At 51.3% G+C, this 26,645-nt stretch overlaps 3 protein-coding genes across 7 annotated transcripts in view; 1 reads left to right on the top strand and 2 right to left on the bottom strand.

Annotated features, from left to right (window-relative positions):
- LOC137781538 (oxysterol-binding protein-related protein 10-like) overlaps window positions 1–7,068 on the bottom strand; it is a 34,616-nt gene extending 27,548 nt beyond the window's left edge. For all 3 annotated transcript variants that reach the window (XM_068570356.1, XM_068570357.1, XM_068570358.1), the window contains exons 1-3: window positions 6,757–7,068; window positions 3,451–3,629; window positions 53–132 (exon numbers count right to left, since the gene is read on the bottom strand). In XM_068570356.1, coding sequence (XP_068426457.1) covers window positions 53–132; window positions 3,451–3,629; window positions 6,757–6,980 — 483 coding nt within the window. In that variant the 5' untranslated portion in view covers window positions 6,981–7,068. The remainder of the gene's footprint in view (window positions 1–52; window positions 133–3,450; window positions 3,630–6,756) is intronic.
- A 3,274-nt stretch (window positions 7,069–10,342) lies between these two features.
- Window positions 10,343–15,274, top strand: tcaim (T cell activation inhibitor, mitochondrial). Of its 2 annotated transcripts, XM_068569572.1 has the most exons (10): window positions 10,343–11,174; window positions 12,032–12,164; window positions 12,408–12,558; window positions 12,687–12,936; window positions 13,461–13,583; window positions 13,697–13,794; window positions 13,901–13,992; window positions 14,057–14,289; window positions 14,529–14,660; window positions 14,730–15,274. In XM_068569572.1, exons 1-10 carry the CDS (start codon window positions 11,140–11,142, stop codon window positions 14,953–14,955), a joined length of 1,473 nt encoding a protein of 490 aa, XP_068425673.1. In that variant the 5' UTR covers window positions 10,343–11,139; the 3' UTR covers window positions 14,956–15,274. The 2 variants fall into 2 exon arrangements, with proteins under 2 accessions (XP_068425673.1, XP_068425674.1); XM_068569573.1 differs by lacking the exon at window positions 12,032–12,164 and having other exon boundaries at window positions 10,344–11,174.
- Window positions 15,275–15,482: 208 nt separating this feature from the next.
- cnot10 (CCR4-NOT transcription complex, subunit 10) lies at window positions 15,483–25,911 on the bottom strand. Of its 2 annotated transcripts, none has more exons than XM_068569570.1 (19): window positions 25,701–25,911; window positions 24,649–24,740; window positions 23,667–23,828; window positions 23,444–23,594; window positions 22,956–23,086; window positions 21,990–22,070; window positions 21,682–21,765; window positions 21,420–21,537; window positions 21,174–21,323; window positions 20,527–20,729; window positions 20,048–20,169; window positions 19,447–19,626; window positions 18,336–18,416; window positions 18,142–18,255; window positions 17,751–17,881; window positions 17,073–17,105; window positions 16,448–16,575; window positions 15,913–15,988; window positions 15,483–15,800 (listed from the first exon to the last, which is right to left on the bottom strand). In XM_068569570.1, exons 1-19 carry the CDS (start codon window positions 25,714–25,716, stop codon window positions 15,667–15,669), a joined length of 2,187 nt encoding a protein of 728 aa, XP_068425671.1. In that variant the 5' UTR covers window positions 25,717–25,911; the 3' UTR covers window positions 15,483–15,666. The 2 variants fall into 2 exon arrangements, with proteins under 2 accessions (XP_068425671.1, XP_068425672.1); XM_068569571.1 differs by having other exon boundaries at window positions 22,956–23,083.
- Window positions 25,912–26,645: the final 734 nt, after the last annotated feature.

Here is a 26,645-nt window from a genome sequence, read left to right as displayed (position 1 = left end):
AGGAGAGTGTGTGAGTGTGTGTGTGTGTGTGTGTGTGTGAGTGTGTGAATACCTTAGCGCTGCTTTCAGAGCGGCGTCGGGAGCACAGCTGGAGCTGAGTCATCCATCCCTCCTGCTGCTGGGCGTCCAGCGCTAACGGGAACAGAGAACACGGACGCTGCATGAAAATGAGTGTTTCCTGCGACCTGCACATGGAAGGTTATGCCGGATACAATCAGTGTGTTTTGCTGTTGAAGGAGAGGGCTCCTGTTTTTAGAATTGTCAACACATTTCAGGAAAGCACCCACAACAGCTCCGGCATGAACAAGTGTTGTGTGTATTGTGTCCTGAGCTCCAGTGGAGAACCGCAAAGCTCCACATCAACTAACCGGAACATGGCTGCAGGTCTTTGGTGAGGACCCGCTGACCAGCACACGGGTCCTGCTGCCAGACACCATGCAGCTGACTGTGGAGGGACGAGAGCTGCAGCCCTGCTCGGGACACAACGACTGCACTGCAAATGACCCAAATCCATTTCATTATATTTTACCACAGAAAAATTATAATTGTGTTACCTACACTGTATTTCATGGTCATATACAAACGGGTTGGCCTCTTAATTTGACCCAAAGCATCAGGGATCAAAGCTCCTAGTCAGAGGACGAGCTCTCCGCCCACTGAGCCACAACAGCAAACATGAGGAATTAAATGTGGAAGATGTGACATCTGTCTGATATAGCATGACCTAGAAACATCAGCGCTAGCTAAAGGGATTAAAATGTCTTGGATACCGGTTGTAAAATCATTAATCAGGAGATTTATTCTTTCCAATGAAGGAGCGGAGCCAGAGATACAAGGTGTGACTTTAATAATTGCATATGCAAGTCTGCTCTTACCTCTTAATACATAACACACAATCACAGAAGCTCTCACGACGACTTGCACCGTTCATGAACCTTCCTCGCGTCGTCCCATAGATATGTTTTAAGCCCTAAGAACAACAATGATGAGTTTTGTCTTCAGTCTGGAACAGATAGAGCAGATCACTCGACTCACGCACTGGACATCGTGTGAGGGAAAGTTCTCCCAACAGATTCTGACAGCACGTTAGAGAGAGTTTGAGTGTACATTGTTTAAGCAGCGCCAGTCAAGAGGCAGGTGACAGCGCTCCGTCAGAGAGTCAGACAGAGTCCCACCTCCTGCGGCCACAGGGATGAACACACCGCTAAGCACAGACATCACAAGGGTTGCTCCAGCCGGGCTGTTGCTCTGACGAAGGTCAGAGCAACAGCAAAGGCTGTGACGGCCACCGCGACCTTTAAAGTCTCTTTTCTTTGTCAGAACAGCTGAATGCATCGCCACCGCTAACAGCTAACAGCTGAATGCATCGCCACCGCTAACAGCTAACAGCTGAATGCATCGCCATCACTAACAGCTAACAGCTGAATGCATCGCCACTGCTAACAGCTAACAGCTGAATGCATCGCCACCGCTAACAGCTAACAGCTGAATGCATCGCCACCGCTAACAGCTAACAGCTGAATGCATCGCCACCGCTAACAGCTAACAGCTGAATGCATCGCCACCGCTAACAGCTAACAGCTGAATGCATCGCCATCGCTAACAGCTAACAGCTGAATGCATCGCCACCGCTAACAGCTGAATGCATCGCCACCGCTAACAGCTGAATGCATCGCCACCGCTAACAGCTAACAGCTGAATGCATCGCCACCGCTAACAGCTGAATGCATCGCCACCGCTAACAGCTAACAGCTGAATGCATCGCCATCACTAACAGCTAACAGCTGAATGCATCGCCACCGCTAACAGCTGAATGCATCGCCACCGCTAACAGCTGAATGCATCGCCACCGCTAACAGCTAACAGCTGAATGCATCGCCACCGCTAACAGCTAACAGCTGAATGCATCGCCACCGCTAACAGCTGAATGCATCGCCACCGCTAACAGCTAACAGCTGAGTGGATCGCCACCGCTAACAGCTAACAGCTAACAGCTGAATGCATCGCCACCGCTAACAGCTAACAGCTAACAGGGAGGCTACAGCCGGGAACAAGTCTATCGCTGAGCAATGCATATGGCTCTGTGGTCTCCATCAGGTTGCTCAACAACATTGCCACAGCAGTTATTCCCTCATCAAATATTGCAATAAAGCCTGATGAGGCGCCGAGCATCTCTGCTCCATCCCTACCTCAAACCAGCTGTTCAGGACTACAAATGAGCAAAGACGATGGTCAGTGGAGTTCCTAGAGGAGTCCACGGAGGGCAGGAGAAGAGGCAGGCCGCTGGATGATAGGGAGGAAATAGCCAACGCACCACCCTTCTTGGTATATTTGGTGAGTTAGTAGAGAAGCACAAGCCTTTTCCTTTTACTGGTTTGAAACGTTTGTATTATTTATGGCATCATCGTGATACCTTGATGAGGCCCGGAGGTGCTGGGGGCCACACAGCCCGCCCCTCATGTGGCCTGCTCCTCCCCCGGAGGTCATGTGGGTCAGTGGGGCCACGTCCTCCAGGCTGGAGCTCCAGGAACACAGTGTAATTTCTATTACCATATTAATCATGGTTTATGACCCTCAACGTCCTCTCAAGATAGAACAGGACCTGCCAGCTGTTTATTAAAGCACTCCACCCTTGTAATGTCTGAAAGGAGTTGTGATTGTAATTAGGAACTCAAGACAATTATCTATCTCCCAAGACAGAGGAGAGGGAATTAAAATGAACTACGCTGTTCCTCAAAATCATTGTGTCATGGAAATAAACTCCACAACCAACGTGCAGAAGAATCACAGAGGCTTGAAATTGAATAAGCCAACTGGCTGTGTTCGGGTGTTTAATTTGTATGTGACAGCATCCATCATCACATCTCATGAGATAAAGTTGGTGGAGATATTTAAAAAAAAAAAAATTTAATAATTAAAAGTTACTTCCCTTATCTCTGTAGGATCAGCCTGGTTAAAATACATGAGAGAGCCTTTTCGATGTGTGATTGGTCACAGGCCCATGTAACTGTTAACATGGGCTGTGATTGGTCAGTGAAGCTCGCGTCTCACCGAGAAGCTAGAACCTCAGGACTAATGATGTAGTATACAAACGGAGACAGCGCGTCTTTATTCACTTGGTGGTTAGCTGTCACGTCCTGTATGTTAAACTACATTAATGCTCTAAATATTCATTTTGATGTTCCAACCTGAGAGACGTTGACTGTGCTGTCAGGCGAGGCCAGCAGGGTTCAGTCCATCTCGACCCGCTACAGTAAAGGTCCTTCATGCTACGCTAACAGAGGCTCTCTGAGCGGCTGTGCGTCACACTTTGCTCTCCCGTCCATCAGGGAGCAAAGCTGCAACCTTCATGGAGATGCTACTACTGAGCGACATGCCGACCTCTTGCCATGTCTCAATCTTATGAGAGCAAATCTCTTTCTGCAAAGACATGCAGACCCACGGTCTTACCTCTGAGCTTGTAGGCGTCCCCAGAAGTGGACTGGATGGTAAACATGTAGGGATACTCGTCGCAGGAGACCACCATCGCTCCAAGAAGAGGCAGAGACCCTCTGGCGGGCCGCTGGCTTTTACTGAGTTCATTGAGATGATACTGGAGCTGGCCAACCTCCGGGTCCAGTACAAAATACCTGCAGGAGAGAGAGAGACACAAGAGATCGTCAAAAGAAAAAACATGAGATGGAGATGTTGGGACAAGAGGCCAAGAGGGGTTCAACCAAAGCCCTCACGAAAAGGTCCAGACCATCACAATACGTCCAACTGGTATCTAGTAGTCCCTATATATATATATATATATATATATATATATATATATATATATATATATATATATATATATATATATATATATATATATATATGAGACTGGAGATAGTTGTCCTGTCACTGCTTTGGTTTCCTTGTTTCTTCTGCAGCACAAGAGGCAGAGCAGCACTGGAGCTGTGTGGTGGTGTTGGGGAGTTCCTCTGGACAGCAGTGTGTCAGTATATATATATATATATATATATATATATATATATATATATATATATATATATATATATATATATATATATATATATATATATAGTTGTGATCTCCTGAGCAGATCAATATGTGCGCATGGACCATAGATTCAGCTCTACGTCACATTGCTGCTCATGAACTCAGAATCAGGGTTCTGATCAGTGGTGAGCAGGTCGTCCTTCAATCAGAGGATCGGTGGTTCGATTCCCGGCCCCGCTCGCCGGCGTCGATGTGTCCTTGAGCAAGACACTGAACCCTAAATGTCTTCTGTAGCTGCGACTGCAGAGTATGAAAGTTAGAGAGTCCTGATGCGGCTCCTCCCATCACTGAGTGAATGATTGATGTAGAGCATCTTTGAGTATTCAGAAAGGCGCTCTATAAAATGAAAGTATTATTATTATTTAATCCCCACATCTCTGAACATGAGACAACCTGCTTTGAGCTGCTTGGAGGAAGAACAGAAGAGTCTGTGCATTGTTGTTCTATGTATCTCTTTGAAAACCATTACTCTGTCTACAGGGGTGAAGAAAGCACATAGACCGGTGCTAGAGGGGTGAAGAAAGCACATAGACCGGTGCTAGAGGGGTGAAGAAAGCACATAGACCGGTGCTAGAGGGGTGAAGAAAGCACATAGACCGGTGCTAGAGGGGTGAAGAAAGCACATAGACCGGTGCTAGAGGGGTGAAGAAAGCACATAGACCGGTGCTAGAGGGGTGAAGAAAGCACATAGACCGGTGCTAGAGGGGTGAAGAAAGCACATAGACCGGTGCTAGAGGGGTGAAGAAAGCACATAGACCGGTGCTAGAGGGGTATAGAAAGCACATAGACCGGTGCTAGAGGGGTGAAGAAAGCACATAGACCGGTGCTAGAGGGGTATAGAAAGCACATAGACCGGTGCTAGAGGGGTGAAGAAAGCACATAGACCGGTGCTAGAGGGGTGAAGAAAGCACATAGACCGGTGCTAGAGGGGTGAAGAAAGCACATAGACCGGTGCTAGAGGGGTGAAGAAAGCACATAGACCGGTGCTAGAGGGGTATAGAAAGCACATAGACCGGTGCTAGAGGGGTGAAGAAAGCACATAGACCGGTGCTAGAGGGGTGAAGAAAGCACATAGACCGGTGCTAGAGGGGTGAAGAAAGCACATAGACCGGTGCTAGAGGGGTGAAGAAAGCACATAGACCGGTGCTAGAGGGGTATAGAAAGCACATAGACCGGTGCTAGAGGGGTGAAGAAAGCACATAGACCGGTGCTAGAGGGGTGAAGAAAGCACATAGACCGGTGCTAGAGGGGTGAAGAAAGCACATAGACCGGTGCTAGAGGGGTATAGAAAGCACATAGACCGGTGCTAGAGGGGTGAAGAAAGCACATAGACCGGTGCTAGAGGGGTAAAGAAAGCACATAGACCGGTGCTAGAGGGGTGAAGAAAGCACATAGACCGGTGCTAGAGGGGTGAAGAAAGCACATAGACCGGTGCTAGAGGGGTGAAGAAAGCACATAGACCGGTGCTAGAGGGGTATAGAAAGCACATAGACCGGTGCTAGAGGGGTGAAGAAAGCACATAGACCGGTGCTAGAGGGGTAAAGAAAGCACATAGACCGGTGCTAGAGGGGTGAAGAAAGCACATAGACCGGTGCTAGAGGGGTGAAGAAAGCACATAGACCAGTGCTAGAGGGGTATAGAAAGCACATAGACCGGTGCTAGAGGGGTAAAGAAAGCACATAGACCGGTGCTAGAGGGGTGAAGAAAGCACATAGACCGGTGCTAGAGGGGTGAAGAAAGCACATAGACCGGTGCTAGAGGGGTGAAGAAAGCACATAGACCGGTGCTAGAGGGGTGAAGAAAGCACATAGACCGGTGCTAGAGGGGTGAAGAAAGCACATAGACCGGTGCTAGAGGGGTGAAGAAAGCACATAGACCGGTGCTAGAGGGGTGAAGAAAGCACATAGACCGGTGCTAGAGGGGTGAAGAAAGCATGAAGGTTTACGATGAGACACGAGAGCGACGATGAGAAGAAAGAGGCCACGATGAATAATTTAAGTGTGTTTTCACACAGAGATCTGTTTCCTCCACTGCCGCTCTGTGACTGTGTGATCCAACCAGACCTCCAGACCTCCTCAGGCATCTCAAGGCCCACTGACACACTACTGACACACTGCTGTCCTAGAGCAGCACCTCCTCTACTGACACACTGCTGTCCTAGAGCAGCACCTCCTCTACTGACACACTGCTGTCCTAGAGCAGCACCTCCTCTACTGACACACTGCTGTCCAGAGGAACTCCCCAACACCACCACACAGCTCCAGTGCTGCTCTGCCTCTTGCGCTGCAGAAGAAACAAGGAAACCAAAGCAGTGACAGGACAACTACACCTCCACCTGTCACATGGTCACCACTCACAGCTGGAAACAAGGAGAGGAGGAGACAGGAGAGGAGACGAGGACAGGAGGAGAGAGGAGAGGCGAGAGGGCTTTCCTGATCCTGGATGACTCACTCTGTGTTTCTGACTCTCCCACGCATCTCCTCTCTGAGCTATAGAAGCATATTCAGACTGAATGAACACACACACACACACACACACACACACACACACACACACACACACACACACACACACACACACACACACACACAGAGAGAGAGAGAGAGAGAGAGAGAGAGAGAGAGAGAGAGAGAACTATAAACTATACTTTAGTTCATATATAAACTATGAACTATAAAGTAGCTATGACGTGATCACTCATCCGGGACCTACCGGCTCTGCCAGCCCTGGAGCGGGTTCGTGTATTTCTTCAGGACTCCCTCCAGGTGCCTCTTGCTCCGGGCCGGCTTTGCGGGGCCGGACCCCGCGCCGACGTCCCTGGAGGTCCCGCTGCCGGCGCGCTGCTCCTCCGCCGCGGCGGCCAGGCTGCGCTGCCTCCTGCAGGGGCTCACCGCCGGGCTCCGAGCCGGACGGTCCTGACGCACCGACCGGTTCATGCGGAGAGAGAGAGAGAGAGAGAGAGAGAGAGAGAGAGAGAGAGAGAGAGAGAGAGAGAGAGAGACGCTGTGACCCTGTTTACAGACTGGAGGGATCCTCCGACTGATTCACTGCGGAGCGCACGCTCTCGCTCTCTCGCTCTCTCCCTCTCTCCCTCTCTCTCTCTGACGTCATTGCGTTTATATTGTGGGAACCCCGGGTCCCCCCCCCCCTCCCCGACACTCCCCCAGCGACGTCATAATCAGTAATGCAGTGAAAGCTGAGCTGTGTATTAACAGCGTGCTCTACATGTTGATGTGTGCGCGTGTCCGTGACTGATAATAATGATATGACATCATAATATTAAAGATATCACGTACTTTTGCATATGCTTCTTTTTCTGAATTGATGAAACGATGTGTAGTAGAATGAAGAACAAATACAACACAAACAATCTAGAGTATTACAACACGTGTATTGCGTATTATTGCTCTATATTGTGGTGATGACGTCATTTGTGCGCTTATGAGTTCATATCATATTCATCATGAAACATAACTCATGACTTTTACATCACGTTACGTCATCCAGAGGCTGTCTTTACGTCAACATGCAGGAAACCACAACTGCCGACAGGCTTGTTCATGCTATGACGTCATCAGAAGAGGACGCAGCCCCACACGCACGCGCCAGTTGACGGGGAGCAGTCACGAGAGCGCGCTGTGCGCAGCAGCGCTTCAGAGGGGGCATCGCCGGCTCTGGGAATTGGTAAACTGACCGGGGCGCCAGGGGCCGGGCGCCGGGGGCCGGGGGCCGGGCGCCGGGCGCCGGGGGCCGGGCGCCGGGGGCCGGGCGCCGGGGGCCGGGGGCCGGGCGCCGGGGGCCGGGGGCCGGGGGCCGGGGGCCGGGGGCCGGGGGCCGGGGGCCGGGCGCCGGGGGCCGGGCGCCGGGGGCCGGGGCGGCTCGGTGCTCCGTGTCCAAGGAGCGCTCGCGCTCCGTCAGCCTCCACAGGTCGACAGCTCCCGCACGTCGCGTTGTCTCGTCACGTGATAGTGGAGCCGCTAGACCAGATCGTGGGCTCGGGGGACATCGCATGTCAAGGTCTGGTCCTCTGACCCACAATAGTCTACACAACAACAAACACACATGGCACAGTTAAGCCCTCCAACAGGAGCGCGCATTGCGTCATGGGAACTTAAAATAAAACTTTTTGGAACATAACTGCTGCATGTGCAGGAATAATTAATCCGTTTTAAAATAAAACATTGAATTTCTTCAATATGTGTGTGTATGTGTGTGTGTGTGTGTGTGTGTGTGTGTGTGTGTGTGTTCCTCTTCTAACACAACGTGTTCAGCACCATGGATAGTTCATCAGTATATGTGTGTGTGTGTGTGTGTGTGTGTGTGTGTGTGTGTGTGTGTGTGCGTGTGTGTGTTCCTCATCTGACACGAGTTCAGCACCATGGATAGCTCCCTAGACCAGACCACACTAGACCAGACTAAACTAGACTAAACCAGACTTAACTAGACTGACCCAGACTACACTTTTAAGGACTTCAAAACTTCTAAAAATGTAACTTTCATGAGTAAATGTGAATGTAAACATTTCTTAAATACCATTTCTAGTAGTAAGAAGATGTTTGTTCTGCCTTCCTGAAGAGTTATTACCGTTAGCGTGCTCACACGTCAGGACCAACAGGCCTCTGTTGACCTCATGGTGCAGGAGGAGGGTCACGAGGTCTCGAAGCTCTTCCATTCCTCTGCAGTGTGTTTGTGGGTCTTGAGCAGAGGTCCAACCCTTTCTCACCAGAGCCACGAACACAAACATATATGAAAGTCTGGGCCGCTCAGGTGAGGTAAGTCACAAAATGAATCAAATGAGGTCAATTATAACCACGAGCCTTCTCTGCTGGCCTAAACACAATCACTACGTTATAGCTATTTTATCATTTAATTGTTTTTCACAAACACACTACATGTATTAGAATCATTTTCCCTATCAGCGGATGTTCACGTCACAGCTCCTGTGTTCCTCTGTTGCTCTGCTTCAGCCTGCAGCTGCTCTCATGCAGCTGCTCTGAAGGGTTTCATCCAATCACATGCTCTCCTCCGTGTTATTTACTAGAATTCAAACAGGGTGCAGGGCAGCAGCTGCTCCTCGTGCTGCAGCGCCACGCTGACTGCCGCTGCAGCGCAGAGGTCTTGTTTGTGTAGTGTTTTAGTGCTGCAGTTTGGGATTGTTTTGTTTTGTCATGATATAACTAAGGCTGGTCAAGTGGGTCTGCCAGGATGCACAACATCACAATGTACAGTTAAGTATATGGTTGTACATAGTTATGTATATAGTTATGTATACAGTTATATATGTTATGTATCACGTTATAGTTTAAGTTATGTATATCAGAATAAGCTCTAATGAACATGTCAATTTTCACATACATGGAATTGAACGACGGTTTCACTTCGCTCTTTATACTAGTTTACTATAAGCAAAAGATAAATATAAAAAGCCATTAAAGGAAACAGAAAACAGTGCAGATAGTGCAGGTGGAGGCGTCTGATTAATTGTTCAGTTGGTCATCAGACTGATGGCTGGTGGGAACAAGCTGTTCTGTAGCGCCCCCAGAGGGGAGGAGGTGAACAGCTCGTGTCCAGGGTGTGAAGGTCTGCAGGGGTCGTTCCAGGTCGCTTCCTGACTCTGGAGGTTATCTATAGTTATGTTTGTATGTTTGTGTATATATATATATATATATATATATATATATATATATATATATATATATATATATATATATATATATAGTTATATATATATATATATATATATATATAGTTATATATATATATAGTTATATATAGTTATATATAGTTATATAGTTATATATAGTTATATATCTATATATATATTTATATATATGTATATATATATATATAGATCTATATATATATATATAGATCTATATATATATATATAGATCTATATATATATATATATATATATATATATATAGATCTATATATATATATATAGATCTATATATATATATATAGATCTATATATATATATATATATATATATATATATATATATATATAGATCTATATATATATATATAGATCTATATATATATATATATATATATATATATATATATATATAGATCTATATATATATATATATATATATATATATATATATATATATATAGATCTATATATATATATATATATATATATATATATATTTATATATATATATATATAGATCTATATATATAGATATATAGATCTCTATATATAAATATAGAGATCTATATATTTCTGACTTTCTGGGAAGTTTACAGGTAATTTAACATCTTTAAAATCTTCAAAATCAATTCAGTTGAACCGTAACGCTCCTCCAGTCCAGCAGGGGGCGGCGTGGCGCGGCCGCTCCGCCAGCGGAAGAAGAAGAAGAAGAAGAAGAAGAAGAAGAAGAAGAAGAAGAAGAAGTAGTAGTAGTAGTTGGAGAAGCAAAAGAAGAAGAAGGAAAATGGCAGCGCTCCCGCTGTGAGGGCACCGAGCCACCGGGACAAGTGAACCACCGTTACGCGTGACGTCATGTGGCTCTCGCTCCGGACAGACGGTGACCCCTGACCCCGCCCCCAGGGAACCATGTCCCGCTGCTGTCATTGAGGAGAAGTCACGGAGCAAACCGGAACTCAGCGACAAGTTGCACCAACTGTTGCAGCGACATTGCTTTCTGTTTGAGTGTTTGCGTCAGAGGAGCGGGTCCTCCAGACCTGCTCCTAGCGGACACCGTAGTCTGATGCTAAGCTAATGCTGCAGCTCTCCATCAAAGTAACCTCAGCGCTGTGTGGAGCATGCACCCTGGACCAGTACTGGACCAGTACAGGACCAGGACTGGAACAGGACTAGTATAGGACCAGTACAGGACCAGGACTAAGACCAGACTGGAAGAGGACTAGGACTAGGACTGGAACAGGACCACTACAAGACCAGTACTGGAACAGGACTAGGACCAGTACAGGACCAGGACTGGAACAGAACCAGTCCAGGACCAGTAAAGGACTGGAACAGGACTAGGACCAGTCCAGGACCAGACTGGAACAGGACCAGTCCAGGACCACAGACACCAGGGTCTGATGCCTTCTGGTGACGGCTGCTAGACCTCCAGCCATGTCGGTCCGCTGCCTCCTGAGACACACCATCAGGTAGCTGAGACACCTGGTTCCTGTTGACCTGAAGACACGGGTCACCTCACCTGAGCTCCTAACTCCTAGTCCCCAGCTCCTAGTCCCCAGCTCCTAGTCCCCAGCTCCTAACCCCCAGCTCCTAGTCCCCAGCTCCTAACCCCCAGCTCCTAACCCCCAGCTCCTAACCCCCAGCTCCTAACCCCCAGCTCCTAGTCCCCAGCTCCTAGTCCCCAGCTCCTAACCCCTAGCTCCTAGTCCCCAGCTCCTAACCCCCAGCTCCTAACCCCCAGCTCCTAACCCCCAGCTCCTAGTCCCCAGCTCCTAGTCCCCAGCTCCTAGTCCCCAACTCCTAGTCCCCAGCTCCTAACCCCTAGCTCCTAGTCCCCAGCTCCTAACTGCTTGCTCCTAGTCCCCAGCTCCTAGCTCCTAGTCTCCAGCTCCTAACCCCTAGCTCCTAGTCTCCAGCGCCTAACCCCTAGCTCCTAGTCTCCAGCTCCTAACCCAAAGCAGTCCTGCGTCTGAAGCTAGTGTTGCTTCTTGGGTTAAACATCGAGTAGATCAGGCGCCTCGGTGTCTTTATGTCAACATGTAATGAGACGAGTAACCTTTAAACAATAACACGCCACGACCTTGACATGTAATGATTCAAGCACGTATGTGCTGAAGGTCAACAGTAATCACTAAAGTGAGGACACTCAGTCAGGGAGGCAAATGTGTCACCTTATGAAAACCACTTCAATGGTGATTAGTGTAGGAGTGTGTGTGTGTGTGTGTGTCTGGGTGTGTGTGTCCTTGAGGCAGCACAGTGAACCGTCTCCCTGATGGAGCAGTGGGACCATTGATGAGACCTAAAGGACTAATGGTTCCCTCTGCAGGCTGGAGAGGAACCATGTGGTCACACATCTGGTCCAGCGGAGGTCTCTGTCGGGGGCCGAGGCCGTCAACGCGCTCAGACCTTTCTACTTCGCCGTTCATCCCGACTTCTTCGGTCAATATCCCAGAGAGCGGGTGGGTCACCTGCGTGTCATGATGCGTGTGAGGAGGCGTACGTGGAGCATGCAGCAGTCAGCGCCTCCTGCAGGTGGCGCTGACTGCTGGAAGCAGCCGGGCGGCAGTGAGGTCCCCTTGTGGTCGATCCCCGCCGCACGCTTTACCGGGACGCAGTCTGTCCGGATCAGGACTAACACCATGCAAACCATGTTTTTCCTGTTTTCATGCCCGACCGGGTTCATTCAATGTTGCGTTTCACAGGAAGTGAACGAGAACTCGTTGAAGAGGCTGAACGGCTTCCTGGCCAGCCTGCAGAAGCCCGGCGCTCGCTCCCTTCAGCCCATGAAGCTCACCTTCTACGTCCGGGACACGAAGGACGGCAGCGACGCGCAGCCGGACCTCCTGGCCTCGGGTACGGGTTCTCTCTCCGTCCACACGATGTCGCCTCGTTGCTCACGATGTCGCCTCGTTGCTCACGATGTCGCCTCGTTGCTCACAATGTCGCCTCGTTGCTCACAATGTCGCCTCGTTGCTCCACAGGGTTCCGGTCCGTGAGTTTCACGCTGCACCAGACCGACGTCCTGAGCGCGGTGACGAGCGTGTTGAGCTGCTGCCGGCTGCCCGTGGAGCACGTGACCGGGCTGAAGGCCGGGGCAGAGCCCAGGACGGCCCCCGGGCCGGGCCAGGCCTTCAGGCCCATCAAGTGGGACAAGAGCTACTACTCCTTCACCGGGTTCAGAGACCCGGAGGAGGAGCTGCAGCAAGCCAGGAGGGTGGAGCCGTCGCTTACGTCAGTATCACCTGCAGCACAGCGCTACACAGCCGGGCTACGCTGGGCTAACGGGGTCCAGGCTATGCTGGGCTAACGTGGTCCGGGCTATGCTAGGCTAACGTGGTCCGGGCTATGCTAGGCTAACGTGGTCCGGGCTATGCTAGGCTAACGTGGTCCGGGCTATGCTAGGCTAACGGGGTCCGGGCTATGCTAGGCTAACGGGGTCCAGGCTACACTAGGCTAACGGGGTCCAGGCTACGCTAGGCTAACGCTCTGAAAGACAGTGAATGTAGATTTCTTTCTTCTAAATGTGTTGCTGAGATATTGATTGATATTGAGAAGCAAAGTGAGGTACGCCAAGAGGAGCATTGAACATGGTGGTGACCAGCTGACCGTAGGGTTGCTGGTTGGAGTCTCAGCTTGTGTCCGTCCGGTGATCTTGGTCCAATAGTTTCTGGTCCAAGTGAATGCTCGTCTCGTGCACTGTGCACGTTCCCGGTAGTCTTTTATAGAACTGATTCCTTTTTGCTTTTCTTTGTCAGCTCGTGGCTCAGGAACCACGAGCCCAAGGCCACGAAGAAGCACACCGCTAGTCTTCCTCGGAGGGACGAGCTGAACAGACTGAAGAAGGAACTGTGTCTCAAATTTGACTTGTCGGACATCCGGTACGTCACGTTCTCTGGCGTTCTGCTGCATCGTAGTGATCTGCTCATGGTTCCGCTTGTCGGGTGAGCGTGCCGTTCTGGGACTGAGGTGTCGTTGTCCCGGTGTCCTGCAGGTGGCAGCGCAGCTGGGGCGTGTCCCACCGGTGCTGCCAGCTCCAGAGTCTGAGCCGGCTGTCCCAGCAGAACCCCGAGGCCCTGGTCCACCTGCAAGGTGAGCAGTCTGCAGAGGCCCAGAGCGTCAAGGCGACGCCCTGCGGACCACAGCCGTCTCACATGTAGAACTGGTTTGATCTGGATCAATCTGGTGCAACCCCCAGGACACACCGTGGTGTTCGCCGACCAGTCGGGGATGAGCGCCTGTGGACACGTCCTGCTGGGCAGCGTGGACGTCCACCACCAGTGGACCAAAGTAAGGCTGAGCTGCTGCTGGGTGAGTTCCCTCCTCCGGTTCTGACCTCCTGCTGTGTGTGCAGCTGTTGGAGCAGCTGCCCGGCTACCGCCGCCTGCAGCAGCAGACGGACTGGCTGAAGGAGCGGGTCGGCCTCCTGCTGGGGGGGACGCGGGTGGTCCACTCGGACCGGCTGAGACCGGTCCAGTCCATAGCCGAGCACTACGGCACCCTGAGCGCCTTCCACAAGAGCCTGATGTCCGGCAGGCTGCGCCTGCACCCCAGGAGCCTGCAGGGCCTCACCGCGCTGCTGGAGAGGTGGGTGCTGTGCCAGGGTCTGTACTGGGAGCTTCTTCCCGTCTGTACTGGGAGTTTATTTCCGTCTGTACCTAGAGTTTCTTTCTGTCTGCACTGGGAGTTTATTTCCGTCTGCACTGGGAGTTTATTTCCGTCTGCACTGGGAGTTTATTTCCGTCTGCACTGGGAGTTTATTTCCGTCTGTACTGGGAGTTTCTTTCCGTCTGTAATGGGAACTTCTTTCCCGTCGTGCGTCCCAGTGACCGCTGCAGCCCCAGCCTTCATGAGATGGGGCACTTCATCATCCCCACCAACACAGACCCCGCCAAGCTGCAGGTCTTCCTCCAGAGCCACGCCCCCGAGGCCCGACAGCGCACCCAGTACAAAGACCAGTGAGTCGCACACTAATGGTGGGAAACGGGAACGAATGCACTGGTCTCAAGCAGCTTGTGTCTCTCCAGGTTGCGGGCAGAGGAGGCGGCGCTGCTGCAGCAGTGTGTCCAGACGCTGTCCCTGAGGAGTCTGTCCAAGGAGTCCAGCGTGAGCTCGGTGCAGATGCTGGCGTGCTGCAGGAGGCTGCTGGAGCAGCGCCCCGCCCTCATGCAGGGCCTCCACGTCCGGGTGTCCCACTTCTACTCCGTCATGCAGGACGGGGACCTGTGCGTCCCCTGGGACTGGAAGGGCTGAGCTTCACACAGGAAGCTATAGATCAGAAACACTTTCATGACAGCTGACAACACTCCATCCTGCCTGGAGAAGCCAAAAGGAGAATTTGATTGACAGCTAAGATCAGTGGTTCCCCGCCTTCAAGAGGAGAAGAAAGGGTCGCACTATGACCGGACTTGTTCTGTAAACACTTCACTAGCAAAGCATGAAAAAGTCATCAATGTGGCACCTGATGTTTAAATCTGAATTCAGTTTTACTCATGAGCATAAAACCCAGCAAGTGGACTAAGATGTGGGGCAAAAAGATTGTTTCTATATTAATAAAGAATATGTTCACGTTCTTTCCCGTGAGGTTGTCAGTGTGTCTGGATGTCACATGGACACACTCAGATAAACAATAGTTGTATAGTTGTCGCCTCCCGGCTCAACGTCCAATCAGACAGCAGCGAGGTCACATGTTTAGTGTTTCAGAGACGTTACAGAGTGTGTGTGTGTGTTTAAATAGCATCATACAGACGCCCGTCTGGCCAAAGAAATGTCACATGGCATACAGTAAATAAAATTTATTTTCATTGTTCAGATAACACGGATTCCTCATTCAAATGAACATCAGCTGTCTCAGTCCGTTCCAGCCGCTTCACAACGGCTCCTGATGCTGAAAGCTTTATAAATACCAAGGCTCGTCGGGGGAGGGGGTGTGTGTAGGTGTGTGTGTGTGTGTGCAGAGGCGGCTCATTTGCGCTGGACTTGTGTGAAGGGAGAGGGCAGCTGGACGGGCTTCTTGCGGGACTCTGGGGAAACCCTCTGGACCGCCGTGGGCAGCAGCTGGTTCCGCTTGATGATCTGCAGCGCCAGCTGGGTGTTGCCTGAGGACGGGACAGGAAGTCAGCAGCACGACCTCATCAGCGGCAAGCAGGCTTTTCACCAATGTGTGTGTGTGTGTGTGTGTGTGTGTGTGTGTGTGTGTGTGGCTCTGACCGTTCTGCAGTTCCAGGTAGACCCCCAGCAGGATGGCTTCAGGGGGGATCTCCTTAGTGTTCACCATGGAGGCAGCCTGGTGAGACACACATCACTGAGGAACTCTCCTTCACTGAGGAACTCTCCTTCTCTCCTTCACTGAGGAACCCTCCTTCACTGAGGAACCCTCCTTCTCTCCTTCACTGAGGAACCCTCCTTCACTGAGGAACCCTCCTTCTCTCCTTCACTGAGGAACCCTCCTTCTCTCCTTCACTGAGGAACCCTCCTTCACTGAGGAACCCTCCTTCTCTCCTTCACTGAGGAACCCTCCTTCTCTCCTTCACTGAGGAACCCTCCTTCACTGAGGAACCCTCCTTCACTGAGGAACCCTCCTTCACTGAGGAACCCTCCTTCTCTCCTTCACTGAGGAACCCTCCTTCTCTCCTTCACTGAGGAACCCTCCTTCTCTCCTTCACTGAGGAACCCTCCTTCTCTCCTTCACTGAGGAACCCTCCTTGTCTGCTGCATTTGATTGGCCCTGCTGTTGCTGTGTTACCTGCTGCAGACACTTGCGGGCCTTCTCGTACTCGCTCCTCAGGCAGTAGGCGCTGCCCAGGTTGAAGAGCATCATGGACCGAGCAGAGGTCACGCTGCTGGGGTAGCACAGGGGGGGCTGCCTCCCTGCTGCACACGCACACACACACAGACACACACACACACACACACACACGCACACACACACACACGCACACACACACACACACACACACACACACACACACGCAGACACACACCATCATTGTAGAGTAGTGTAGAGTTGTAGAATCATGTGTTCACTGACTGTTCATGTGTTCACTGACTGTTTATAAGTCATCATGTGTTCATGTTAGGAACATGAACACATGATGCGGTCATGTTCATGTTAGCAACATGAACATGACCGCATCATGTGTTCATGTTCATGCTGCTAACATGAACACATGATGCGTTCATGTTCATGTTGGCAGCATGAACACATCATGTGTTCATGTTGGCAGCATGAACATGAACACATGATGCCTTCATGTTCATGTTGGCAGCATGAACATGAACGCATCATGTGTTCATGTTAGCAGCATGAACACATGATGCGTTCTCACTCGTGGATATAAGAGCATGAAAGTGAAACAAAATGGACTCACAGGACTCCACAGACTCGTCTCCTTTGTCAGAGCCTGTTGACAGAAACAGAACCAGCATTAGAAGAAGAAGAAGAAGAAGAAGAAGAAGAAGAAGAAGAGGAGGAGGAGTAGTAAGAGGAGGAGGATAAGTAGTAAGAGGAGGAGGAGGAGTAGTAAGAGAAGGAGGAGGAGTAGTAAGTGGAGGAGTAGTAAGAGAAGGAGTAGTAAGAGGAGGAGGAGGAGTAGTAAGAGGAGGAGGAAGAGTAGTAAGAGGAGGAGGAGGAGTAGTAAGAGGAGGAAGAGTAGTAAGAGGAGGAGGAAGAGTAGTAAGAGGAGGAGGAGTAGTAAGAGTAGTAAGAGGAGGAGGAGGAGTAGTAAGAGGAGGAAGAGTAGTAAGAGGAGGAGGAGGAGGAGTAAGAGGAGGAGGAAGAGTAGTAAGAGGAGGAGGAAGAGTAGTAAGAGGAGGAGTAGTAAGAGGAGGAGGAGGAGTAGTAAGAGGAGGAAGAGTAGTAAGAGGTGGAGGAGTAGTAAGAGTAGTAAGAGGAGGAGGAGGAGGAGTAGTAAGAGGAGGAGGAAGAGTAGTAAGAGGAGGAGGAAGAGTAGTAAGAGGAGGAGTAGTAAGAGGAGGAGGAAGAATAGTAAGAGGAGGAGGAAGAATAGTAAGAGGAGGAGGACAGCGCCGCGTGGGCAGCAGCAGACCTTGGTCCTGCTCGCTGGGCAGAACCCCCATGGACACGTCGCTGACGTTCTCCGGGTTGAGGTGGGCGATGGCGTCAGAGATGCGGTCCAGTGAGATGAGGGCCTCAGCGGCATAGAGGTGACCCAGGAACCTGGAGGGAGGAGGAGCACAGCTGAGTGATCCAGAGCAGCGCAGCTGAGTGATCCAGAGCAGCGCAGCTGAGTGATCCAGAGCAGCGCAGCCGAGTGATCCAGAGCAGCGCAGCCGAGTGATCCAGAGCAGCGCAGCTGAGTGATCCAGAGCAGCGCAGCTGAGTGATCCAGAGCAGCGCAGCTGAGTGATCCAGAGCAGCGCAGCTGAGTGATCCAGAGCAGCGGGACCAACACGCAGCTGGAGGGGAGGCGGCCTTACTTGAGGGAGCCCGACACCTTGGTCTGGTGCAGCAGCTTCTCCGCGTGGTTCAGCGCCATCAGGTTGTCCCCCAGCGCCAACGCCACGTAGGCACTGCACGCCAAGATGGAGCACCTAGCGTCACACGGGTCAGCGGGTTACGGGTTCTGCGGCGCTCAGGACGGCCGATGTGCGAGCAGAGAAAGAGCCTTTACCTGAGGTTTTCTACTTCCTGTTTCCTGAGAGGAGACGATGGCGCCGCAGACAGGAACTTGTCGGCCTCCTGACCTTTCCCACTGCAAGACACCAGCACAACGCAGCAGGGCGTGACCCAACAACATCATGTATGTTACATGTAGCAACCGATAACATCATTTATGTTACATGTAGCTACCGCTAACATCATGTATGTTACATGTAGCTACCGCTAACATCATGTATGTTACATGTAGCAACCGATAACATCATTTATGTTACATGTAGCTACCGCTAACATCATGTATGTTACATGTAGCTACCGCTAACATCATGTATGTTACATGTAGCAACCGATAACATCATTTATGTTACATGTAGCTACCGCTAACATCATGTATGTTACATGTAGCTACCGCTAACATCATGTATGTTACATGTAGCTACCGCTAACATCATGTATGTTACATGTAGCTACCGCTAACATCATGTATGTTACATGTAGCAACCGATAACATCATTTATGTTACATGTAGCTACCGCTAACATCATGTATGTTACATGTAGCTACCGCTAACATCATGTATGTTACATGTAGCTACCGCTAGCATCATTTATGTTACATGTAGCTACCGCTAACATCATGTATGTTACATGTAGCTACTAACATCATGTATGTTACATGTAGCTACCAATAACATCATGTATGCTACATGTAGCTACCAATAACATCATGGATGCTACATGTAGCTACTAACATCATGGATGCTACATGTAGCTACTAACATCATGGATGCTACATGTAGCTACTAACGTCATGGATGCTACATGTAGCTACTAACATCATGGATGCTACATGTAGCTACTAACATCATGGATGCTACATGTAGCTACTAACGTCATGGATGCTACATGTAACTACTAACATCATGGATGCTACATGTAGCTGTCACGCAGCAACCAATAATAATAACAAAAGGCTCGCCCCCTGGTGGTGAGAGGAAGCGTTTGCTTTGAACCGATCCTCAGAATGAAATGTGGATTAAATCCGGTTCAATATATATAAAATCATTGTTTTCTGTAAGTAAATCTTTCAAAGCAGCTGTTCTCCGGTGTAACTCTGCCTCTGACCTGCAGGCGTCGCTGTTCTCGCTGCCGCTCTCCGTGCTGCCCGACTGGCTGGAGCTCTTGGACCCGTTCTCCGTCTTGGGGTCCGGCTGCTGGTGGTCCGGCAGCAGCAGGAGAGCGTTCCTCAGGCAGATGGCTGCAAACTCCATGCTGGCTACCGGGATGGCTGCCGACTGGCCCTCACTGTGCACAGAGACACACACAGAGACACACACAGAGACACACACAGAGACACACACAGAGACACACACACTTTAAAAAGTTGTCTCAAACATCTACACCGTATGACACGTGGTTTCATACGTCTACTGGTGGTGTGTTTCGCTGCGTGCAGATTTTATGCTAAGCTAGGATGGATGACTGCTTGCCATTCTCTTGACCACTCAAAGCTCTTTCACACTACGTGACATCATTCATCCATTCACACACTGATGGGAGGAGCTACGGTTCCACCTGCACATCACTAGCTAACATTCACACACCGTAGAACTGCTATAGGAGACATTTTGGGTTCTCATTGATGTGCACCAGCGGAGCCGGGGATCGAACGCCCGGCTCGCCCTTGTTGACAGGTGACTCTAGCTTGGTGAAGGTGGCCTCTGACCTGTAGATGGTGTTCTGGGTGGACTGGGAGGCCAGCACGATCTTGCGGTGGTAGCCCTGCCCGACGATGGACTGAACGATTCCCTTCTTGCACGGCAGCCCTTTGCTCTCCTGCTCCGAGCCCTGAACACACAGCAAGCGTCACCTGCAGCAGCCGGAGGACAACGCTCATCTGGAGACGCTCATCTGGAGACGCTCATCTGGAGACGCTCATCTGGAGACGCTGCTGCAACTGGGTTTTTAATCGGCACTGGAGAAAAACCAGTTGCCCGTGCCCATTTCTAAATTATTACTGAAAAGCATTTAGAGGATATTACGCTGCTCCTGCCAGGGACATTCTCTTTGGTTCTTTGATACGCAGCTTAACTCTTTCAAAGATATTAACATTGGCATATTTTTAACATTTTGTTGGTCAAAGGACAACCAGTAAGCGTTCAAATGAACCGGAAGCTAAACGAATAACCGACTGCGGCGTCGTACCCCTTTGTTGGCCGAGATGCAGCACTCGGCCAGCCGCAGCCACAGCCGGGGGTTGGAGTGGTACACCTGCACGGCCTCCATCAGGCACTCGAAGGCCGCCAGAGGCCGGCCGATGTGCAGCAGCTGGATGCCGCAGTTGTACAGCAGCTCGTAGCGCTTGTTGGCGAGGAGAGCGCACATGGGGATGCCCGTGAACTTCTTAGCTGCAGAACACAGAAGGTCCGTTACACACAACACGCTACACACAACACGCTACACACTCAGCAGGAGAGAGCACTGGCCGCATGTTGCTTCAATGCTGTGAGGTATTGTGGAACCCAATGAAAAGATTAAGATAGCATGGCAGGTGATTGGATGAACCACCTGTCAATCAAACTCTTCCTGGAGAGTGACGACTTTATTCAAAGATTTATTTATTTAACTTGTTGCTCTGGTTTATTTGCTGGAGTAGTGGAGGGCTACACGTCTGGAAACACGGAGAGAAGGATGAATGTGTTTTCATTTTAAACAGCCGACCAGATATTCTGTAGAAACACTGAAACGTTTCCTTCAGCCATCTGTTGAAGAGAATCTTCTCCCAGAGCTATCTGGAAAAACCAGAGCGCCAACCCGCTGCCGCCATGTGGTTCACGGTCATGTGGACTCACACGGGCCGCTGCCGCCGTCTCCCAGCTGTGCGCAGGTGTGGTCGTTCTCCTGCAGCGCCTTCTTGAAGTAGAAGATGCCCAGGTTGTGTTTCCCCATCGCGAAGTGAATGCAGCCCAGATTGTTCCAGAACATGCAGCGAACGCACTCGCCTAGAGGACACGGGACAGGTCAGCCAGTGAGACGCTCCAGGACCTCTACAGACCAGCTGAGCCCTCAAGGAGGACCCAGACCCCAGAGGCCCTCACCTGTCTTGATGGGTCCGGGGTGCTCTGCGATGTTGGAGCTGTTCAGCAGCTTCACTGCTTTGCGGTAGTTTCCTCTCAGGTACTCAAAGTTGCTCTTGAGGAAGAGCGATGGAGCCGACTGGAGAGAAGCACAAGGGTCAACACCAGAGACACAAACACAGAGCTGCAGGCGCTAAAGCATGGAGCCTGCTGCTCCGTGTGTGTGTGTGTGTGTGTGTGTGTGTGTGTGTGTGTGTGTGTGTGTGTGTGTGTGTGTCCTCACGTTCCCTGCAGTGTTCATCACAGACTTGATCTCTCTCTTGCAGGCTTTAGAAGACTTCATCTGGATGTATGCTCTCACTTTGAGCTGAGAGAGAGAGAGAGAGAGAGAGAGAGAGAGAGAGAGAGAGAGAGAGAGAGAGAGAGAGAGAGAGAGAGAGAGAGAGAGAGTCAGAGAGAGAGACAGAGACAGAGAGACAGAGACAGAGAGACAGAGAGAGAGTGTCAGGGAGACAGACAGACAGACAGACAGACAGACAGACAGACAGACAGACAGACAGACAGACAGACAGACAGACAGACAGACTCTACCTGGTGCATCTTTGACTTGTTGGCGTCCATCATGGCGCTGAACTCTGCTCTCTGAGCTCCGTCTCTGTGAGAACTGTTGCTCTGGAAGGAAGAGGCAGAGGTAAGAGCTGGAGTCTACTGTACTCTACTGTACTCTAGTCTGCTCTACTGTACTCTAGTCCGCTCTACTGTACTCTAGTCCGCTCTACTGTTGTGGTCTGCTGGACCTGGTCAGGACTCAGTGGTCACTCAGCCAACAGGAAGCTCTGATGTCTACTTAGTTCTGGATAACAGAATAAAGGAAGTTCCTGTTGCTCTGAGGCCGAAGAGGAGACTCTATTAATAACTCATCACGAGAGACCAGAACCACCAGAGACCAGAACCACCAGAGACCAGAACCACCAGAGACCAGAACCACCAGAAACCAGTTCTGTCAACTGAGTACAGGGATGAAAAGTGATGAAGAGTGAAGAAGAGTGATGAAGAGTGATAAAGAGTGAAGAAGAGTGAAAAAGAGTGATGAAGAGTGAAAAAGAGTGATGAAGAGTGAAAAAGAGTGAAAAACAGTGATGAAGAGTGAAAAAGAGTGATGAAGAGTGAAAAAGAGTGATGAAGAGTGATAAAGAGTGAAGAAGAGTGAAAAACAGTGATAAAGAGTGATGAAGAGTGAAAAAGAGTGATGAAGAGTGAAAAAGAGTGAAAAAGAGTGATGAAGAGTGAAAAAGAGTGATGAAGAGTGAAAAAGAGTGAAAAACAGTGATGAAGAGTGAAAAAGAGTGATGAAGAGTGAAAAAGAGTGATGAAGAGTGATAAAGAGTGAAAAACAGTGATGAAGAGTGATAAAGAGTGAAGAAGAGTGAAAAAGAGTGATGAAGCGTGAAAAAGAGTGATGAAGAGTGAAAAAGAGTGATGAAGAGTGAAAAAGAGTGATGAAGAGTGAAAAAGAGTGATGAAGAGTGATGAAGAGTGATGAAGAGTGCGGCCTACCTCTCCCTTGCCGTTCTTGGTGGATGACAGCTTGTCCAGCACGGCCAGCAGGTGCAGAGCTTTCTCTGGCTGGAAGGTGAGCAGGTAGAGGTCCACCAGCAGGAAGCACACGGCCTGAGCCAACTTCTCTTCTAGGACAAGAACACAGTGAGTCCAGCCCGCACGCCGCCCGGCCCGCACGCCGCCCCGGCCCGCACGCCGCCCGGCCCGCACGCCGCCCGGCCCGCACGCCGCCCGGCCCGCACGCCGCCCGGCCCGCACGCCGCCCGGCCAACGTGTCAGATCACTGCTGTGCACGTCAAAGATGACTTTGTTGTAAGCCTAAATATTATTTTTTGATTATTTCTACATTATTGATTGATCCCTTCCTCTCCGTGTCTTTCCCCTCTAAGCACCGCGGTGCATTAGTCCGTCCTGAAGGATTAGAAACCGGCAGGAAGTAGATGCGTCCCCGTGGTAACACACGCGTGTGAAGCCGCTCAACATACCAAACGGTTCCAGGAACTGGTAGAGCCGCTCCCCGATGGCGATGGCTTCAGAGTACTGCCGCATGTGGTAGTGGATGACGGCCTGGTTGTAGTACAGCAGGCTGTGCTCCACGTCGTCCAGCCCGTCCACGTCCTCCGCCGACGTGTGAACCTGCGGAGGACACGTCTGGTGAGCGCGCTCAGCGGGAGAGAGCGGCGGGCCTGCCCCCGGGTCAGCAGGTACCTGGTTCTTCATGGTCATGAGGGTCTGCTTCAGCGCCCCCGTGGTGGTCTGGCTGCTCTTGTAGAACTCCACCACCGCCTTGTTCATGGAGATCTTGTAGTCGTCCTTGTTCAGGTCCTGCAGCGCGTCCAGCTGCTTCAGGGACTCCTCGTGCTTCCCGGTCTGCGAGGAACACAACAGACCATCGTCCATCAGTGAGGTCAGTGAACGCAGCACGGACGCAACAGTGAAGGCAGCATGGACGCGTCAGTAAACGCAGCACGAACACGTCAGTGAAGGCAACACAGACACGTCAGTGAAGGCAACACAGACACGTCAGTGAACGCAATACAGACACGTCAGTGAAGGCAACACAGACACGTCAGTGAAGGCAACACAGACACGTCAGTGAAGGCAACACAGACACGTCAGTGAAGGCAACACAGACACGTCAGTGAAGGCAACACAGACACGTCAGTGAAGGCAACACAGACACGTCAGTGAAGGCAACACAGACACGTCAGTGAAAGCAACACAGACACGTCAGTGAACGCAACACGGAATCCTCAAACACCAGCTGATCCTTGTCCTTGAACACACTAATAATGATAATAATATTAATAATCACTCCACTGCATTGTAACAGGACACATGTTGTGTATTCTATGTCTTCATTAGGTTTATCTCAGGAAAGCTTTAACCCTAAACCTGTTAAAGCTCCGCCTCTAACAGGTTCAGCTTCCCGTCCCAGCGGGTCCGAAGCGGCCGGGCTGCTGACTCTCTGGATGTGACCTGGAGGTGTTTAGAGCAGCAGGCGCTGGAGCTTCATGGTCATGGTTTAAGGTGCAGAGTGAGCAGCCTCAGTGCTGCTCGGCGGCCTGAGTGCTGCTCGGCAGCCTCAGTGCTGCTCGGCGGCCTCGGCAGCAGGTGAGAGCGCGTCCTCTCTCGCAGCAGTTTCACCTGATGAACGCTTTGCTTTCTGAATGTGTGAAGAGCGGTTTACCGTAAACGCTTCATACGCGCTGGCGGCCATCTCCTTCTCTTGATCGGTCTCTCCGGAGGAAGACGAGTTGTCGTGCTTCGCCTCGTTTTGCTCTGATGGAAAAAGAACAAAACAGTCAAACTCATGAACACGCTGCGCTTCCTACTGGGAGGACCCGTGTGGACCAGTATCCTGGACAAGTGGACTCGGGGGCAGTGCCGGGACGCGTGCACCAGGGGGCGGGACGCGTGCACCAGGGGGCGGGACGCGTGCACCAGGGGGCGGGACGCGTGCACCAGGGGGCGGAACGCCTGCACCAGGGGGCGGGACGCCTGCACCAGGGGGCGGGACGCGTGCACCAGGGGGCGGGACGCCTGCACCAGGGGGCGGGACGCCTGCACCAGGGGGCGGGACGCGTGCACCAGGGGGCTGGACGCGTGCACCAGGGGGCGGGACGCGTGCACCAGGGGGCGGGTCGCGTCCACCAGGGGGCGGGACGCCTGCACCAGGGCGGGGGACCGCTTCCCCTCCAACGGGCCAGTTCAGGTGAGTCCGTTCCTCCCAGCGTCTCTCGGTCCCTTCAGGGCTGCGTGTGGCTGAACAGCAGCAGACGCGAGTGTCCACATGAGTGACGTGTCTTGTGTCCTCGTGGACAGTGCGCTGCGAGGGACATTTTAACCCTTTCCGCCCTGTCACACCGGTTAGCACGACGTGTTGTGCCACATGTTGGGGACATAGAAGCACGTGGGAGAAAGCCACGTAGTACTTATATTATTTGTACAGTATTTTATATTATTCGCGCGCAGAACTCTGAAAACATCGGTCTAGTCGTTGGCGCCGTTTATCCAGAAGGACGAGCCGCTGATAGGCAGAGTGCCCTGAACGCATCTCGGCTACGGACACCGGGACGGGCTCTGTGCGAGGCTACCGACCCATCGTTGGTAACAACCGACACCCAGGACCGACCGAGTCCTGCGGGCTAGATCACCAGCTCTATCCCACTGACTCCATTAAAGTGCGTCTGTTCAAGGGGTTAAAGCTAGCTCCTAGCTAGCCAGAGCTAACGCACTCACCTGTGCTTTCCGCCATGTCTGGGCCTCTCGGGGACAGGTAGGAACCCTCTGTGTGCACTGCAGGTGAGACTAAACCAGATCCAGCTGAGCGGCGGAGGAACCCTGACACACGGAGACGTGAATGCTTAGCGGTTAATCTCAGTGTTTCACCCAGAAGATGGCTAGCCGTCCGTCCGCTCCAAACACACTCTTCTTCGTAGCTTCGTGACAGTTTGTAACCAACGAGGCGCCACAGCGCCTCCAGCCGGCAGGACGGCGCCACAGCGCCTCCAGTCGGCAGGACGGCGCCACAGCGCCTCCAGTCGGCAGGACGGCGCCACAGCGCCTCCAGCCGGCAGGACGGCGCCACAGCGCCCCCAGCCGGCAGGACTGCGCCACAGCGCCTCCAGCCGGCAGGACGGCGCCACAGCGCCTCCAGCCGGCAGGCGCCACAGCGCCTCCAGCCGGCAGGACGGCGCCACAGCGCCTCCAGCCGGTAGGGCGTGTCAGGGGAATACGTCAGTGACCTCTACTGTGGCACAATTGTTGATATTTTCCTCTTTTTTACGGATGTGAAGTGAAGCAGTCAATATGTGTTTCAGCTTTATTTTATTGTACTTAACAGTAGGAAATAGTTTCAGTCAGCGATACAGTTGTACAGAGGAAAGTAACGTACACAAAGCTGGGATCATTTTCACATTTTAGTCTCTAGTTATGAGCATATTTAAATAATGAAAATTATTGACAGCTTTTCTCAAACACAGACTCGCCGTAGGGGGGCTGGCTCTTTAGCGCCATCTATCCTCGGGGAGTTTGAAAAAGAACCAACGCGACTCGGCCCAAAATCAGAACCTCTTTAGCCGTGAGATGTTGGTTGTGTGGCGTGTGAGCGTGTGAAAACATGAAAAAGCGTGTCACACAGCGAAACCGTGAGAGTTGGTGGCTCTGACTCCATCCATCCATTAT

This window comes from Clinocottus analis, unplaced genomic scaffold (genome assembly GCF_023055335.1).
Source record: "Clinocottus analis isolate CAN_PGR_092001 unplaced genomic scaffold, fCliAna1.0.p SCAF_9, whole genome shotgun sequence".
Taxonomy (NCBI): Eukaryota; Metazoa; Chordata; class Actinopteri; order Perciformes; family Cottidae; genus Clinocottus; species Clinocottus analis.
The sequence above is the reverse complement of the archived record's forward strand: the minus strand, read 5'-3'. Positions and strand labels throughout refer to the sequence as shown.